Consider the following 18105-nt stretch of genomic DNA (forward strand, 5'->3'; position numbering starts at 1 on the left):
ACAGAGGCCTAAGGTCACAGAGCTAGTAAACAGTTTCTCGGGTCTTTTAAATGCTGCCTAAACCCAGTCAAAATGTGGGCTCTTAACCCCAACATAGCAGTGTCCTCTGCCCCAACCACCCGGACGGACACATGAGGCTGCTACATCTCAAGCCAGGTGGGCCTAGGAGAGTCTCCTGTCTGTCAAGAGGCCTCCGGGTTATCTTAACACAGGTATTTACTGCCTGTGGAGCCACTTCACTGCAAACGGACGGACGGTGGTCTCATACCCTGGGAGGATGGACCTATGGGCAGGGGCTAGGCGAGCTTCCCTCCCACGGGGACCACACTTAGCAAATAAGAACACAGGACACCTGGTTAAGTACGAATGTCAGATGAACCACAAAACATCATCTAGGAAGTCTGTCCCGTGTGTACAGTAACAGGGTTTTCTGCAGATAGCGGCCAAACACATCTCGCACACCAACATGTGCACAACAGACATGGGTACGTTTACTTTTCCCAGTCCCTCGAGCTAGGATGCATTTCCCTGAGTCGGCAGCCCTCTCCCTGCAGTACAGAGAACTGGAAACACCCCTCCCTGGGGCCTCGGCTCCCAGCAGCTCTGCGCTGTGCATCCAGGAGCCAGGCTGGGCCCTGAATCACTGGTTTCTCACCCTGAAGCCCAGCCTCATTCACGCCCCGGGGCCATTCCTCATATCACTCCCGGACTGCTCCACACTCTCCTCTGGCCCAGACCCCACCTGGCCCTCAAGGACAAAGGCCACACACCCTTCCCTGGCCTCACCAATGTCCCTCTTCTCCAGACAGGACATTTATCACTGGACCCCTACAATCTGAGCATTTAGCTGTAGACTGCTTTACCTTTGTCTTCTTATTTTTGTGTATTCTTGGCTCATGTGTTATAAGGGCTATCTGTTTATTCTTCTGTATGCCTTTTGTGCCAGTATTCAGCAGTGCTCAGTACTGACTGATGACTGTATGTGTCTATACTGGACTGGCTAGGAACTGTTCTGAATGGACTCTGAGACCAGTTAGGACTGTTTTGGGGATTATGTACTTTGCTGTGCTAACCACACTACTATGTCTGCAACTATAGAAATAAGGGGTGACTGGATTAAATAATTTTACAAATCAACCACAGAAACCCTTGCTATACAAACGCTGCCTTGTAGGGATCCTTTCAGTGCTGGCCTCCCAGAGCGCATTTCACGTGACCCAATTTACAAACATAGTTTAATCAGGATTTGTTAGGAACAGGCACTGTTTCAGAGAGACACTCCTATATCCCATGGCGTTTACATGGGGAGATAACCCACGTTTAGTTTTGCCGTGTGCACCATCTTTTGGTTCACTGTGCACCAGGAAGTTTAGCAGAATACGAAATAAGCTTCTGATACGATATGAGCATACATAATAAATACAAAATAAGCATCTCACCTAAAACCCTGGAGACCAAGTCAATGGATTTTATCCTGCCCAAGATCCCAGTGAGAAGATCACAGATAACCTCTCCACATCCTCCTTCACAGAATTAACAAGAAGCTAAAATTATACTATATTATATAAGATAAAATTATGTGACTAATATATGTACTCATTATAATTAAATTATACACAAAACTGGCAATCTCAATTAATGAGAATAGAAAGGGAATGGAGATAATACTGTAAATTTAATAGGGAAGAAGCAGAAAATCCATTTTCTTCCAAAATTCGACTCTGGAAGTGTATTTTTAAATAAAAGATTCCATTTAGCTAAAAATATAACAACCTGGGACATCAGCAAACCCCAGAACTGGAATAGCAAAACCGGACATGCAAGACCCCATCCCCCACATCCTGCGGCAGTCACAGGGCCCTGCGCCCACCCAGTGCGGCCTCCCAGGCACACCCTCCACCTGCTAGAATTGGCAGGTAAGTTAACACTTGTTAGCCATAGACAGAGATCCACCCCAAAGTTGTTTTTTTAAATAAATCTAGGATATAAATGTCTCTTGACCCTCTCAATTAGAGTTTACAAAAAGCTAAAATTTAAAAAATATACTGCATAACCAATTGTTTATATACAAGGTGTGCAATGTTTAACTTTGTATGCTTCATGAGTCTACACTATTGTGAAATAATTAACTGCATGTATGAGTACGTTCAATTTATCTAACATTCGAGGCACTCACGTTCTAGGAAATAACAAACACAAGGGCCTCTACTCTGGCATCTGTGGCAAAATGATATGAGCGTAGTCAGTATTAACAAAGCAGACAATACAAAAGTTTCTGATTTAAATAATAATGTACACAACAGGATATTTTAACAAGTACTGGAAACTAGGATATAAGTCAAAGAAGAAAAAACTAATTTGAATATGACAAAAAATCAAATTTAAGAGCAGTTATGCATTTAAAATACAGTAGCTCTGATCTGGTACAGCTTAAACACTAGGAATATGTGTGAAACACGCACACCAGGAGCTTCTGGCTCATAGCAGACACAAGAGCCACATGTCCCAGGCACGGCTGCTGCCCCAAAGTGCGAGGCAGCCGCGCTGGTGCACCCTGGAAGGGCTGTGACTTACACCCGGAGATGTGGGAACAGCCATGGAGTCCCACTCTGCAAGGACCGTCAAGGAGGATTTTCACAGCCAAACTACATTACTTCTTAACAAAATATTTTTCCCAATAACTAAAAGAAACGCATGTTCTCCTTCAGTATTTCAGATATCAAATGACTGACATCACTCCAAAGAAGCGTCCTGGTCAAGGAGAACTGACTCCAAGCTGAAGAGAAAGCGGGCAGTTAAGGCAGGGCATTTGGGCCGCAGACAGCACGCAGAGGAGCCAGCCTCTCACGGTCTGGGAACCGGTACTTTGCTCCAAGCAGCACCAGCACCATGGACAGCAGCACCAGCACCATGGACAGCAGCAGCATGAGCGGCTCCTGGGTCCCAGGGAACACTGAAGGTCAGACTTCATCTAAGTAGCGTTAAGTGTGACCTCTACAATGCACGTCCTAGTCTCTCTCTGTCTGTTCTGAATTCGCTACTGTGGTCTAAGGATTATGGGGTCCAATGAGTACTCCATTTACTACATGCCTGCTGAACCCTATCACGGAGCCAAAGGGTATTTGTAGGAATTCATAAAATACTAGAGCATTTCAGCACTCGTTAATGATTATCTAAGCCACACAGAATTGTGGCTTAGGTATTCCTTCAGTGGGTCTGACCAGAGGTCAAGTGATGGCCTTCAGTAGAAGCTCTGAGAGAAGAGAGCCCATTCTGAAACAACAAAACAGCAAGCTGAAGGGCTGCAGCAACCATAAAAAAGCCCAGCATGGCCTTACCGTGGCAATTGGCCCATCGACGTGGTAGTCCAGGCTGAAAACGTCCCACCCGGTGTCACCTGGAGAGACCTGGGGACAGAAACAAACACTGCAGGCCTTCCCACCAGTGCTGCACTTAGTGCCAAAGAATCTCTCGTCCAAGAAAAGGCAGTAAAATAAAGCCCAATGTTTGAAAAGCATTCAATACTTGTGAGTGTTAGCTACAGGACAGCAGAGATCTGTTTGTCAACCCCTGTACCCTCGGCATTTAAACCATGGGCACAGAGGAGATGCTCTAAGGATACTGTGAAATGAATGGTGTGTTGTGGGGTTTTATTCAATGTTTATTTTATTTTTATTTCTTTAAAGATTTTTTTTTTAATGTTTATTTTTTTTTTTTTTTAATTTTTTTTTTTCAACGTTTATTTATTTTTGGGACAGAGAGAGACAGAGCATGAACGGGGGAGGGGCAGAGAGAGAGGGAGACACAGAATCGGAAACAGGCTCCAGGCTCTGAGCCATCAGCCCAGAGCCCGACGCGGGGCTCGAACTCACGGACCGCGAGATCGTGACCTGGCTGAAGTCGGACGCTTAACCGGCTGCGCCACCCAGGCGCCCCTAAATGTTTATTTTTGACAGAGAGACAAAGCATGAGTGGGGAAGGGGCAGACAGAGAGGGAGACACAGAATCCGAAGCAGGCCCCAGGCTCTGAGCTGTCAGCACAGAGCCTGATGCAGGGCTCAAACCCACAAACTGTGAGATCGTGACATGAGCTGAGATTAAGAGTTGGTCGCTTAACAGACTGAGCCACCCAGGTGCCCTTATAATGTATTTTGAATAAATACCGTAAAATCAGTCTAAAATTCATCACCAGTTTGACAAGAACTCACTGCCTCATATGTCCTGAATCCCTTAAAAGTCAACATTTAGGGGTGCCTAGGTGGCTCAGTTGGTTAAGCATCTGACTTTGGCTCAGGTCATGATCTCACGGTTCGTGGGTTCGAGCCCCGCATCGGGCTCTGTGCTGACAGCTCGGAGCCTGGAGCCTGTTCAGATTCTGTGTCTCCCTCTCTCTCTGCCCCTCCCTCACTCGTGCTCTGATTCTCTCTCTCAAAAATGAATAAACATTAAAAGAAAAAAAACAAGAGTCAACATTTTAAAAAAGCCAACAAGCCCTACTAATGGTCCTTCATCATAGCTAAGCAAACAGTGTGTGATGTTTCTGACACTCATTCCCCTAAGAAAACTCACTGTCTACCAAACTGAAACTAAATACATCTATTTTTGATGAATATTACTGTTACATGCCATCCCTGTGCCTCCTGCAACATTACCATTAACAGGAGACAAGATTCACTCCACAACGTGCTACCGAGCGCCAGGCTGAGCGCTGCGTGTTCTCCGTCCGCGGCCCTGTGGGGACTTTGGACAGGGAGCAGACGGAGAAGCCCAGTGCAATTTAGAGATGTGGCCCTTGTTGAAGACCAACAAGCAGCACAGTGCAGGCTCAGGCCGGCCAGCCTTCCGGCAACGACTCCCACCCGGCAGGCTAGACGAGATGCAGGCCACACGCCACACACCGGAACGCTGGCGGGAGTGCTGGCCCGGGGAGCTCACGGCCTGAGCAGAACCAGGGCCACAGTACCTCCAGCAGCCTCACATCCAGTCTCTTGAGGATCTCAGGGCTGTCAAACTGGGCGTTGGTGGCTCTGACGGCGGTTTCAAGAATTCCAGTCAAGTTGTGTTGATACAAAGTCGTAGCTGGACGGACAAGTTCTGGTCTTAACAGATTTTGTAAAAATAAAAGATGTTACTTGAATTCTTAAAGAGCTTTGCAAAAACTTAAAATTGTAGAAAGAGTTGAAATTATAAAAACTAAAAACACAAACCACTACAACATAGAAACAAAAGTTTCACAAAACTAACCGTAAACAGGATTTCACCAAGTCTTTTGGGGAATAAAACATTTCTTTAAATCTCAAAAAAATTAATTTTGATTCTGCTTAAATTGAAAATACTTAACATATGCCATACACATTAACAAATCAAGTTTTCAACTTAAGTCTGGCCTACAGTAACGGGAACTACTGGAATGTTCTGCACAGACCCAATGGGTAGAGAGGTCTTTGTTAAATCAAAACAACTAGATACACAGACGTCATGATTCTAGAAGCTAAAAATTGCCGCGTTATCAGCAAACACTTCTCTGGGGTTACTCATGTCTGGGTTGCTAAACAAAGCTAACGTTACCGGGCAAGAACCGGCCAGGTTACCAACACAGCCTGACGGCGAGGGGAAGTGCAGGAAAGGGGCCACCCAGTGCAAACAAGCCGCTGTGTGTGAGCACTAGGTTGGAGTGCGCCACCTGAGGGCCACAGCCAACACCCCGTGTGACACACAGGACCAGTCGGTACAAGAGCAAATCCTAGGAGTTCTCATCAAAAGGAGAAAAGGGGTTTCTTTCCTTTTTTTCTTTTCTTTGTGTCTATGTGAGAAAATGGATGCTAGCTGAGCCTGCTGTGGTCACCATTTCACAACACATGGAATCAAGCCATCGTGCTGTACACCTTACACTCACACAGTGATCTAGGTCAACTATTGCTCAATACGCTGGGGGGAAAGCCTGCCCATCACCCCCAGGGGTGCACATAAGCTGTGCGGCTCCAGGTCTTCGTGGCAGCAAAACGTGGGGCAGAGACCGATGAAGAGGGACCATGACATCATCACTCAGAGAAGTCTGAGGCTAGCTGGAGACCAGGGACATCCCCCACTTTAAAGCCACAAACTTCAATCATGTCTTCAAGAAACAAATCTTCTGATTACGGGATGCTCTAAATATCAAAACCGCGCATAAGGCAAACACGTTACATCAGCCACACGACCTGGTCCGTAGCATGGCAGGCACCCCTGCGTTTGGCCTCACCTGTAAACCGCGAGAGCTGCCTTGCCCACCTTGACCTGCACAGTTGCACCCTGGGCCAGCTCCCCCCACATGCTCACGGGAACCCCCATTTAGGCCAATGGCATCTCCCCTCCAAACACTCCTGCCCGCCCATGCTTCCAGCAGGTGCTGGGCTGGAGACCAGGACTGAGCTCACCAGAGGCCCCTTCCCTGCTCAGGGTCCAGACAGGACACTTCCACGAGTACGTGTGCTCAGTTCACAGTTCACCAACCCCTTCTCAAGCTGACGACACAGTCACCCACCCAGCACAAGCAAGTAGAAGATCAGTGACAGCTATGTGTGCCCTAAACTACTTTTCATGCTCAAGGTGGGCTCCGGGGCAGAGGAGGGACCACAGGGGCCTGTGTCTGGACCAGGGGCCTCATTAGAAACGCACGTTCCTGGCCCCACCCACGAGGGACCAAGCCCCTCTGTGGGCAGGCCCAGGGTTCACCTCAGCCAGCTCCCTCGGCAACTCCAAGGCACAGTGACATCTCAGGACCAGGCCACCAAAACCACCCCTTGATCACACAGGTAAGACTGGAAGGCCACACACTCTTTCAAGTGTTCCAAAGGGAACATCAAAAAGTGCCAATCTCCATTCCTCAGTGCCTGAGTGGACATCACCCGCGCTCTGGCTAGGAGCCTGGCTGCACCCCAGGTCGGTGTGTCTAGAGCCCGGGATGGGACAGACACCCTGCTGAGGGGCTGGGAGAGTCTCCATGGAGGCCAGGGAGGGACCCACATCTAATTCTGGGACAAAAGGTGCCATGAAAAATGTCACAGAACAAAATGAAAAGAGTAGTAATTTTGTTTTATAGGTTTTTTCCCCCAAGGAACAATTTAAAATTCATAATATGGAAAAAGTTGTTTGAAATACACAATTTTTGAACTTGTTTGAAACTGGCACTAAGTGTGATCACACTGCACACGCCTCGGACACGGGACTGTCAGTGCCAGGGTTTCCACAAGGCCCACAGGCTTGTGAGAAAGGTACAGAATATGAGAAAACAAACAGACTTCGATGTGACAATCTTGGTTTCATCAAAAAATTTTCCAAAAAAATTTCAGATTTCATCTTACCGATATGTTCTCTAAGAACTCAGCCAATTTCCCCTAATGGCATTTATTCTTTAAAACAAGAACTGTTAAGACTCCTCATGTTGCAATCTACTGTGTATTTAAAAGATCCAAAGAGTGTTCTTACTTGAGCAAGTCCATTAAGTGCCTGATGAAGTCCCCTTGGCCAAGGAGCAGGTAGCGCCTCACAGCCTGCATGTGGTCCAGCAAGCTGTACTTTTTGTTAAGAACGTCCAACAGGTACTTGCTGGTCTCAAAGTAAGCAGCATCGATTTTCCCCCGAAACGCATTCTCCAAATCTGTGAACAAATCTGCAGCTGTAAAGAACAAAACGAGAGCATATACGTACATAACTTGTATTTCAATAAAGATAAAACTACCAGCTCACGCACAAACGTCACCGCCTACACCCACAAACGGCCCTGGTGACAGACCCAATGGGCCGGGTGCACAGGAAGGCGAATGAGCACGAGCCCAAGAAACCAAAAAGGCCGCCGTCTGCTGGACGCACAGTGGACGCCCAAGCTCTGACCTATGAGAGGCCCCAATAACAGTCCGTCCTGTCCTAGACCTGAAGGTCAAGTCACTTTCAACAACACAACTAACTCAACACCTCACGGAGACACTGAGGTGAAGAAGGCAGCACAGGGAGGGTCAGTGTTGAACTGCCCGCACGGTCTCAACAATGAACAAGAAGGTGCCCACAGTGAGCAAGCTCTGGGAACTGCTGGCCTCAGGGTGAAACACAAGAAACGACACATATTGGCGAGGATGCGGAGAAAAGGGACCCTCGTGCACTGCTGGTGGGAACGCAAACTGGTGCAGCCACTGTGGAAATCAGTGTGGAGGCTCCTCAAAAAGTTAGAAGCAGAACCACCACATGATCAAGCAACTGTACTTGGTATTTCCGCAAAGAAAATGCAAACACTAATTCAAAAAGATACCCGCACCCCCACGCTCACTGCACGTTATTTATGAGACCCAAGATACGGGAGCAGCCCGAGTGTCCGTCAACGACTGAACGGTCGAGAGGTGGTGTGCACACACAGTGGGCTATCACTTACCTGGAGAAAGGTTATTCTGCTATTGTGGCAACATGGGCGGACCTGGGAGGGTTACGCTAAGTGAAAGAAGGCAGACACAGATACCGTACGGTATCACTTATGTGTGGACTCTAAAGTAGTCAAAGTCAGAGAAGCAGGGAGTAGACTGGTGGTTGCAGGGCTGGAGAGGGGGAGAAAGCAGTGAAAGGGTACAAAGTCTGGGTTCTGCAAGCTAGAGTTGCCGGGACGACCATGGAGCGCAGTGCCTGTGGCTAACTCCACGGTATCACATACTTACAGCATGTTATCTATACTCGTTTACCACTCTCTATGTTTGATTATTTAGTATTTCATTTCCTTGTACATTTTCATCTTCATACCTAGAGTTTAAGCTCACGAAAGGCACAGTCATTCTCATGAAGAGTAAGTCATGTCATGACGCCTGTAGCTGACACTGCGAACAGAGTCAGAACGACAACATGAACAGCAAACAGCCAGGAGGGAAAGCTGCACACATCAAGTCGGCCGCACACAAAACACTGTGGAATTACTTCGGTGGGGCAGGCAGCAGATGGGAAAAACAGAAGCGAGGGCAGCAGCGAACAAGGGGACCATAGGACATCTCACACAGGCAGTCATTTCACCCAGCACTTCCCCTGCTAACTTCTGAATAAGCCTCTTTGTGTTACATGTGGCCACCAGTAGAAACATTTTTCCTTTATTTTCTGATTTTGGCATAACTGTCGCTAGATCGTTTTCTTTTCAAAGTAATACAAATTCTAAGAGAGTAAAACAGCTCCACCTAATCCAGTACTTACTGGTGAACTCCACGTAAAAAGAGAAATTCAAACTTTACATAGTAATGTTTTACACACATCACACTAAGTGTGAAGGTATTTAGGATGACAACTCAGAAACTGTCATTCCTACCGGACGGAAAACACTTCAAGCGACAGCTCTATCGCACCCCCACCACCACCGCCACCACCGCCACCGTACCATCCTGGGGGGAGTCGGCAGACTTGGTCACAGCTATCATCTTTGTAGTGGGTGTCTGGTCATGACAAACCTGGTGCAGGAAATTTATTGATTTTCCGATCAAAAGGACCTAAAAAGGAAAAATATCCTCCAGTTACCATGATGTAAAAATGATTAATCATCCAACTACTATAAATATTCATAAGCAACAAATCTACTATTAATTAAAAATTAAGTAATGGAAGGGCACCTGGGTGGCTCAGATGGTTAAGCTTTTGGCCCAGGTCACGACCTCATGGTTTCATGAGTTCGAACCCCATGTCAGGCTCTGTGCTGATTAGGACTCTCTTTCTCTCTCTCTCTCTCTCTCCACCTCCCCCACTCATGCTGTGTCTGCGTTTCAAAACAAATAAACTTAAAAAAAATTTTTTTAATTGTTTTTTAATTAAGTAGCAAGGACATCTGGGATAGCATCAAGGGAACTGTAGGAACTGAGAAGACTTATTAACAAACACACATTAATCAGTGTATTCAATCAATCTGATCCTAAGATGCGATAGAAGAGTTTTGTCACCTGCTGCCCACATGCAGAATTACGACAGCAGAGCCCCAGTCCCCCCTGGCCTCACCTTCCTAGACTGGTCCATCGTAATAAAGGAGGGGATCATCGATCTCCGTAGAGTGTACTTGTCCTGCCACAGCCGGTCCGTCTTGACGGCTGGATCCGAGGCTACGAAAAACTGAAAGCAGAGGCACGGCCAGGTCAGAAGACAACGCTTACAGCAAACCGCTCACTGACAGCCACACCGAGGAAGTCACCCTGAAGGAAAGCTCTCCAGAGACGGGAGACTTACTCTTCACAGAGTAAAACCATCTTCAAAAGCATTTTGAGCACTGGGTGTTGTATGGAAACCAATTTGACAATAAATTTCATATTAAAAAAAAAAAAAGCATTTTGGATACATCCCTCTGTAAATGGAATCACAGACGTCCCAGACTTTTTAAACCGAGTCTAACAACGCAGCCTTTTCTCGAGGATTCATGATCTTCACTCTGATCACAATCATCACCTCTGCTGTAGCCTCTGCTGTGCTCTGGCTGGGAGGGCCGCCTCATCTACCTTAGTGAAAACCTGCGGGTGTCCAGGGGTGTGGTGCAGCGATCCCTGTGCTCAGCTGTCCCCTCCTGCCCACGTGCAGCCCTCTGCAGGTTCTCCCTTGCGGAGCCCCCAGTCTAGAACACAGAAGTGCCAGAGCTAATGGACCCTGCTCACGGACTGCTGGCTGCAGGCTGACCTGGGCGTGTGGGTGGCCAGCACCTGCCTGCCTGGCGGCACTGCAGGAAGTGCCTTCCCAAGAACCACCCTGCACAGAAGCTTCTCCCCTGTCCACTGTGCTCCTCACTTTTGCTGATCCCACTGCCCAACCTGACCCTGATGTGAGAAAGGGCACGAGGCCACTCTCATGTTTCAGTCCCATGTCCTTTAAGTTTTTTTTTTTTATTTTTTTTAGGTTTATTTATTTTTGAGAAAGACAGAGCATGGGATGGGGGAGGGGCAGAGAGAGAAGGGGAGACAAAGAATCCCAGGCAGGCTCTGTACTGACAGGGTAGAGCCCGACGCAGGGCTTGAACCCACACACTGCAAGATCATGACCTGAGCTGAAGCTGGATGCTTAACTGACCAAGTCCCCAGGTGCCCCTCAGCCCTATGTCCTAAATACGTTTGGGCTTTTATCTCCATAAACTCAATTTCAGTAGAACTGCCAAGTCAAAGCAATTTTTAATTTTTAGAGACATGTCAGACTCCCCTTCCCAACCAAACAGGCACATCCACGGACACTCCCACAAGGAGGATGGCCCCTGTTCTGCATCCTCGCTTGTGTTAGACTGTGCCAGTCAGCTGGTGAAGCTGTGGCCACCTGTACTGTTACCATCCTGACACAGGAAGTGGGGCCTGTTTCCGCGATGCTGATGGCCGTTTGCTTTTATTCTCCCATAAACTGTCTTTTCATCTCCTCAACCATCTACTGACGCTGTCCTTTTCTCATCAACATATGAAAATTCTGTTATATTAGGGAAAATGACCATCTGTGGATGAAGTATTACTAATTTACTTTCTCCAAGTTAACCATTTGGCACCGTTTACAGCATGTTCCATGTTTTCGCTTTGTTCCACTTCTGTTGTGTAGGTGGATTTCTTCCTTTATGGAAGAAGACTTTCTTGTCTTCCTACGATCTTCCCGCTCCTAGATTACAGACAATTTTCTCTTACTATTCCTGACATGTTATTTTTATTACTTACATTTTTCATCCGTCTAGAATTTACCTTGGATATGATGTCGGGGCTAGTGTTTCCTTCTGGAGCATCCTCCCTCTACTGGCCGAGCTAGCACCTTTTATTTAATATGCTATCCTTTTCTCTGAGCTAAAATGCCTCATCAGAAGCTGTCATGATAATTGTATCGATAGATCAGAAAAGGGGAAAGGCGACTAGATCAAGAGATGGACGAGGTATGTGATAACATCTTTACTTCCCAGCCTCCAACGGTGACCAGTGGCTTTGTGTTTCATCATCATGAACATGGACTTAAATGCATCTATGTTTCAGTCCATTAGAGTTATTACCCTCACTGGCACTCCACCACGTTTTCCATTCTGGGATGATGGGAGCCCCTTCAAGCTGGCTGCTGAGTCCTGTAGACTCGACCTAAGGTGTCTTCCTTGCTTCTGGTGTGGAAGATGTGCCAGGCTCATCTTACTCCTTTCTCCTCTAGACCTAGAATCAGCCACTCCTCCAGGGAGGAGAGAAATGGCCCTCAGTACTTAGTAGTATCTTAACACGGAAGCCGGACGGTTTGAGACGCAGCACTGGCCACGTTAAACGTGACAACCTGGCTCCCCCGGGGGACCATTAAGATCCACTTAAGTCGTAACACACTTCTCTAGTGATTCTTACACAAGTTCTAAATCACCAACAGGTGAACAATGCACAACCCAGACTAAGGAAAGTGTGTCCACAGAAACAAAATAGATTTAAAGAATTTTAAAAATATTTTTAGTAATTATATGCCAATGCAAAGTTGATGGTTTCCAGGCAAAACATAAAAAACAAAGAGAGAAAGAGAAAACTTGAAATGAGAAATGTAAAATGCTATCACTATGGCACAGAACCTACTTAACTTTAAAATAAGATATCATTCTTGGGGTGCTTGGGTGGCTCAGTTGTTTCAGCATCTGACTCTCGATTGAAATCAAGTCAGTTAGTGAGTTCAAGCCCCACTGAGAGCATGGAGCCTGCTTGGGATTCTCTCTCTCTCTTCCTCTCTCTCTCTGCACCTTCTCCACTCACACACGCGTGTGCTCTCTCTCGCTCTCTCTCTCAAAATAAAAACTTAAAAAAAAAAGGTATCATTCTATGTTATTCTAGACCACAGAAAAATATATAGAACATTTATTTTATGGATCTAGTATAACACTAGCAAAACCTGACAAAGATAATACCAAAATTAGAAACTATAGGCTAATTCCATTTGTAAACATAGATGAAAAAATACGAATAAAATATCATCCTTGCATTACTGGAATAAGGTACTTTTGGTCAGGGCACACCATACTCCCAATACACTTCAAAAAAAAATTTTTTTAAGTTTATTTTTGAGAGAGAGAGCGAGAGCGATCAAGCAGATGTGTGAGAATGGGGATGAACAGAGACAGAGGGAGACAGAATCTGAAGCAGGCTCCAGGCTCCAAGCTGTCGGCACAAGCCCGACACGGGGCTCGAACACACGGACCGCGAGATCATGACCTGAGCCGAAGTCGAACGCTTAACCAACTGAGCCACCAGGCGCCCCTGAATACACTCCTAAAGATAAGAGAATGTATAACAAAGTATAAAATAGTATCAGGTAGTCATTAAAAATAAAGTTCATTCTTAATTATTACAAACTCTTCTGGGAATTTGATGAAAAGTACAGATCTTCTTTCCACAAAATAACACTATTACGTGCTATTCAGGAGTTTCAGAGATCATGCTTTATGAAGCCCTGGGTAGAGAAGAATAAAATTTAACAGCACAAAATTTTCATTACTAAATAACCCCCACTGTATTGGTGAAGCAGGAATGCAAAGTAGTGTGTTTCAGAAATACAGTGAATGAAGGTTGAAAAGAAATTTGTCATTATTTCAAATTAAAACAAAAGTAAAAGTAAAGTTTACAAAATACTACACATGTACCATATCTGATAGACACATTGAAAAATACACAAGAATATACTATAAAAAATATACACAAAAATATTGGCAGGTTATCTGTTCATGACAGGATTACTAATAAATTTTCTCCTCTGTTTATATGCTCAAAAATTTTTAATTATTCAAACATTTTTAAATCAGAAAAAATATCATTCAAAAGAACTGAGTAATTAAGACCAATGAGAGAACATATGATACCAGCAAAGAAAACTGTGCAGTAACATCACCTTCTCATAGCAACCAACAAAAAAAGATTTGTTTTCTGTTCACAGAAATCTACTCCTGAGGGTAAATATTTAAGAGAACAAAATTCTTTTTTTAAATTTTTTTTTTCAACGTTTATTTATTTTTGGGACAGAGAGAGACAGAGCATGAATGGGGGAGGGGCAGAGAGAGAGGGAGACACAGAACCGGAAACAGGCTCCAGGCTCTGAGCCATCAGCCCAGAGCCCGACGCGGGGCTCGAACTCACAGACCGCGAGATCGTGACCTGGCTGAAGTCGGACGCTTAACCGACTGCGCCACCCAGGCGCCCCTAAGAGAACAAAATTCTTAATGATGCTAAGGTCTTATTCCATCCCTCTTAAGTCAGGGCTAGATGACAGCCATATATAAGGAGGGACCTGAATAAATGCCAACATGTTTATAACCATGTGGAGGAGATCAAGTTTCTTATCTTTACGTACAAACTAGTATATACTGATCTTTGTATTTTTAGATTTGATTTCTATCCCCTAATTTTAAACACATAACTAATGACTGCTTTGAGGGATAACAGGTCCCACAATCCTGAAGCGATTATCACGTTAAAAGATACTTAAATCACCCAACAGAAACTTGAAAACTGTCACGAGCCCACCAGGAGTCATGCAAAAGGTCGCCCAATCACCGCACTAGGACCGCCCCATAGCCCCCCACTCAGCAGAGAGGGGCTGGTGTAAATTCTGCTGTTACCAGTTATTCACTTAAACGGAAGAGCTAGTCCCACAAACAACGCACTAATTCGTCCTGACAGATGGAGTGCAGCCGGCTTTGTATCAGTATGTAAGACGATTTAATTTAAAAGATAAAAAACTCGGACAATTCAGTCATCTTTAGAAATTAGGAAAGCGTCACTTCATCTGAGGGCAGAGTAGGGTGCAATCACTCTCCCGGCAAACACTGAGAGGAGTAGGTCCATCCTGGCATTTAATTAAGCCTCTGAAAAACATATAGTTACAGAGGAAAAAAACCAAGGTCAGAACATAATTGCTTGTATTTCACTGATGCATTTTCCACTCAAGGTTCTTTACTTTTCACCATGTGTCAAACACAGAAAGAACGGAGAAAAAAATATAACATAATTGTACCATGATTTCTCATTAACTGTTGGACAAATGCCAAGGCCTCCCTACTAAAAACAGAAATGAAGAGGGTAATTTTCTTAGCAAGCAACATAGCTTCTAAGAAACAGCCATTATTATACAAAGACCCCAACCCCAAGTGGCAATAGGCAGGCAGCCCCCCAGAGCCCCTGCGCACCCCCCCCAGAGCGCCTGTGCCCCCCCAGAACCTCTGTGCCCCCCAGAGCCCCTGTGGCCCCCCCAGAACCTCTGCACCCCCCCCAAAGCCCGTGGCCCCCCTAGAGCCCCTGTGGCCCCCTCCACCCCCCGCCCCTGCGGCCCGCCACACCCAGGAAGCCATACGGGCTCCACATAGGGAACCAGAAAGGTCTCGCACACGGTAGGCAGGAAAATCCCAGCACGTCAGGGGTGAGGCTGGAAGTGCCAAAATGCTAACATGATCTTACATAGTACACTTTTAAATTCAGTAATTCTTAGCAAAAATATACTAGAAACAGAACAAGAGAGCTGAAGGCACCCACAGATATTCCCAACAGCAGTCACCACATTATCTCCAGTTCCACCGACCTTCCAGTTCAAGGACATAGATTTTTAGAGCATTTTTTAAAAATTTTTTTTCAAATTTACTCATTTTTTTGAGACACAGAACAGAGGGTGAGCAGGGGAGGGGCAGAGAGAGAGGGAGACAGAATCCAAAGCAGTCTCCAGGCTCTGGGCTGTCAGCATAGAGCCTGATGTGGAACTCGAACTCACTGACTGCGAGATCATGACCTGAGCCGAAGTCAGGCGCTCAACCGACCGAGCCACCCAGGAGCCCTGAGTGTTTTTACAGCATTTAAGTAAACATGTGAAGTCTGGAAATTTTCGGATTCTGAAAGCAAGAAAGCTTACATTTACCCTTTCCTTCCGTGTTTGCTCCCAGATGAAGTCCCTCACCCTTTGAAAAGAATTTTCCAAAAGGCAAAAAATAAAAACAAAGTAGATTAACGTTGAACTACTGGCATAATTTGTTCACCTCAATCACTCAGGGCAGAAAACCCATGTGAACTACTGAAACACGAAAACCCCATGTTTTCATTTGTACTAATTTGTAACCAAATAAAACTACAAACTTCCCCCAAGTGTTGAAAGTACTTAATCACTTACAAAATCTGTAAATCTTCAACATTTGTCTACCTTTCCATTTCATAACAGAACACAAAACACAAAACACAGTTCCTGCTGGTTGGGCCAAAGGGTCCTATCTTTTTATAACAATTCACAGTAAAATCCCAACTGGTAGGCCCAGAGGCAGTCTTGAATGATTCCATACCAGAGACAGCCAAGCTCAGAGGCTACCTGGGCCTCTAACTCATTCTTGGGTTGCAAATCAGCCAAGCCCAGAGGTAGCTAAGGCAGGACACTGACCACTGCCCAGCAGCAGGAGAGACAGACAAGCCTTTCCAAGGAAAACCTCGGAAAACGTGGAAGGAGCTTCCGGGAAGGACAAACTCGAGCTCTGAATAGCCATCAACAGACAGTAGGACCCCCTGCAATCAGTTGGAGCCTAATGCAGGACAGTCACTGAGCAGTGGACAGCTGGGTCAGAGAGAGAAGGGCCAAGAGCAGGGAAGGTTCTGATCCCACCCCTGACTGGCATCCTCACCCGTCCCGAGGCAGGAGAACTGGAGCTTCAAGTACAAGCTCACACCTATGTTGACTCTACAGAAAACTAGCTCCTGTCCACATTCTTGGGGCCAGGTCAGGACTTTTCTTGTAGGTTTTGTTCTAACTGGGGGTTTCCTGACCTGGGGTCCATGGGCCCAGAAGGCAGAAGGGTCTGTAAACGTGGAAGGGAAGGGAATTACACTTTATTGGCACTAACTTCTATCTGAAATTTAACTCTTCCTTCCATCACAAATGCAAACAACAAGCCACAGTACCTGTGACTTTGTCACCAAAAGAAATCCCATATTCTCACATGACCTGTTCAAGTGGGTGCACAGATCCAAAACGGCCACTAACCCTTCTTACTGAACATGTCAATAAAGACATACATCTGTTACCGTATCGCTTATCTAATAGGAAGTCTGGAAACACTACATAAACACACTTCTTTACCAGGGAATTTTTCTGGTGCGCATTTACTCTTCTTAATTGACGATTACGCTTTTCCTCCCCCTCACAGAAAATCCCCTGAGAGACTACTGTACAGACGAGAGCTGGTGTGAACTAAGAAGGCCCTCTGCTCTCCCTCCCTCTCTTCACCTCAGCCCCTCCGACACACTCTGTCTCTGTCCCACTCCAGTCAGGCTGGGGCTGCAGAGAATCACAGGACAGGCCCCCAGGGTCTCGGGCTTCACTGGGCCTCTGAAACATCCTCATGCCCAAGTCACAGTCCACGTCACACCTCCCTACGAGGTTCCCAGAGGGCAGCCAAAGGGACTGGAGACTGCAAATGGCCAGGCCTGGTGACAGGTAATCAAGGTCCTCCCTACAACCAGCACTGAGGCAGAATAAAGGCTCAGCAAGGGAGGAAAGCTAAATCTTAGGAGCCAGACATGGCTGGCACCCCTTCGCATAATACAGTCACCATTTTAATCATTTTAGGGCATGAATTCAGCACTTTAACGTTATCCACTACAAGGCTGTGCACTCACCATCACCATCAAATTCCAGAACACCCTCAGCATTTATTTGCAGAAACACCATACCCATCAGGCAATGACCTCCCCACCCCTCTCTCCCCAACCCCTGACAGCACTAACCTTTCTGCCTCTGTGACTTGGCCTATCCTGCACATTTCACATAAATGAAATCCTACAACACGTGAGCTTTTGTGTCTGGTTATGTCTCTCAGCCTAAGGCTTTTAAGATTCATCCCTGCTGTAGCATGCATCAAAATTTCACTCCTTCTTGGGGCTGAATATTCTATTCTGTCACTTGGATAGACCACCCATTAGGTAACAGACACCGGCACTGCTTCCACCTCTTGACCATCCTGATAATGAATGAGGCTTCTGTGACAATCACATACAAGTTCTACGTGAACGTGTGTCCTCACCTCTCTTGGGCACACACCTGGAACCGCTGGGGGTGCGTGTAACTTTCCGAGAAGCTGCCAGCCCTGTCCCTGAGTGGCCACACCGCCGTGTCCCCACCAGCACTGTA

At 46.2% G+C, this 18105-nt stretch overlaps 1 protein-coding gene across 2 annotated transcripts in view; it reads right to left on the reverse strand.

Annotated features, from left to right (window-relative positions):
* TUBGCP3 (tubulin gamma complex associated protein 3) overlaps positions 1 to 18105 on the reverse strand; it is a 75538-nt gene that overhangs the window by 22301 nt on the left and 35132 nt on the right. For both annotated transcript variants that reach the window (XM_047081821.1, XM_047081817.1), the window contains exons 12-16: positions 9991 to 10101; positions 9383 to 9491; positions 7468 to 7657; positions 4964 to 5099; positions 3339 to 3407 (exon numbers count right to left, since the gene is read on the reverse strand). In XM_047081821.1, the coding sequence (XP_046937777.1) occupies positions 3339 to 3407; positions 4964 to 5099; positions 7468 to 7657; positions 9383 to 9491; positions 9991 to 10101 (615 nt within the window). The remainder of the gene's footprint in view (positions 1 to 3338; positions 3408 to 4963; positions 5100 to 7467; positions 7658 to 9382; positions 9492 to 9990; positions 10102 to 18105) is intronic.

The sequence above is a fragment of the Lynx rufus genome, unplaced genomic scaffold (assembly GCF_022079265.1).
Source record: "Lynx rufus isolate CCGP_SWC_20201006 ecotype Redwood Valley unplaced genomic scaffold, mLynRuf1.p SCAF_1, whole genome shotgun sequence".
Lineage (NCBI taxonomy): Eukaryota > Metazoa > Chordata > Mammalia > Carnivora > Felidae > Lynx > Lynx rufus.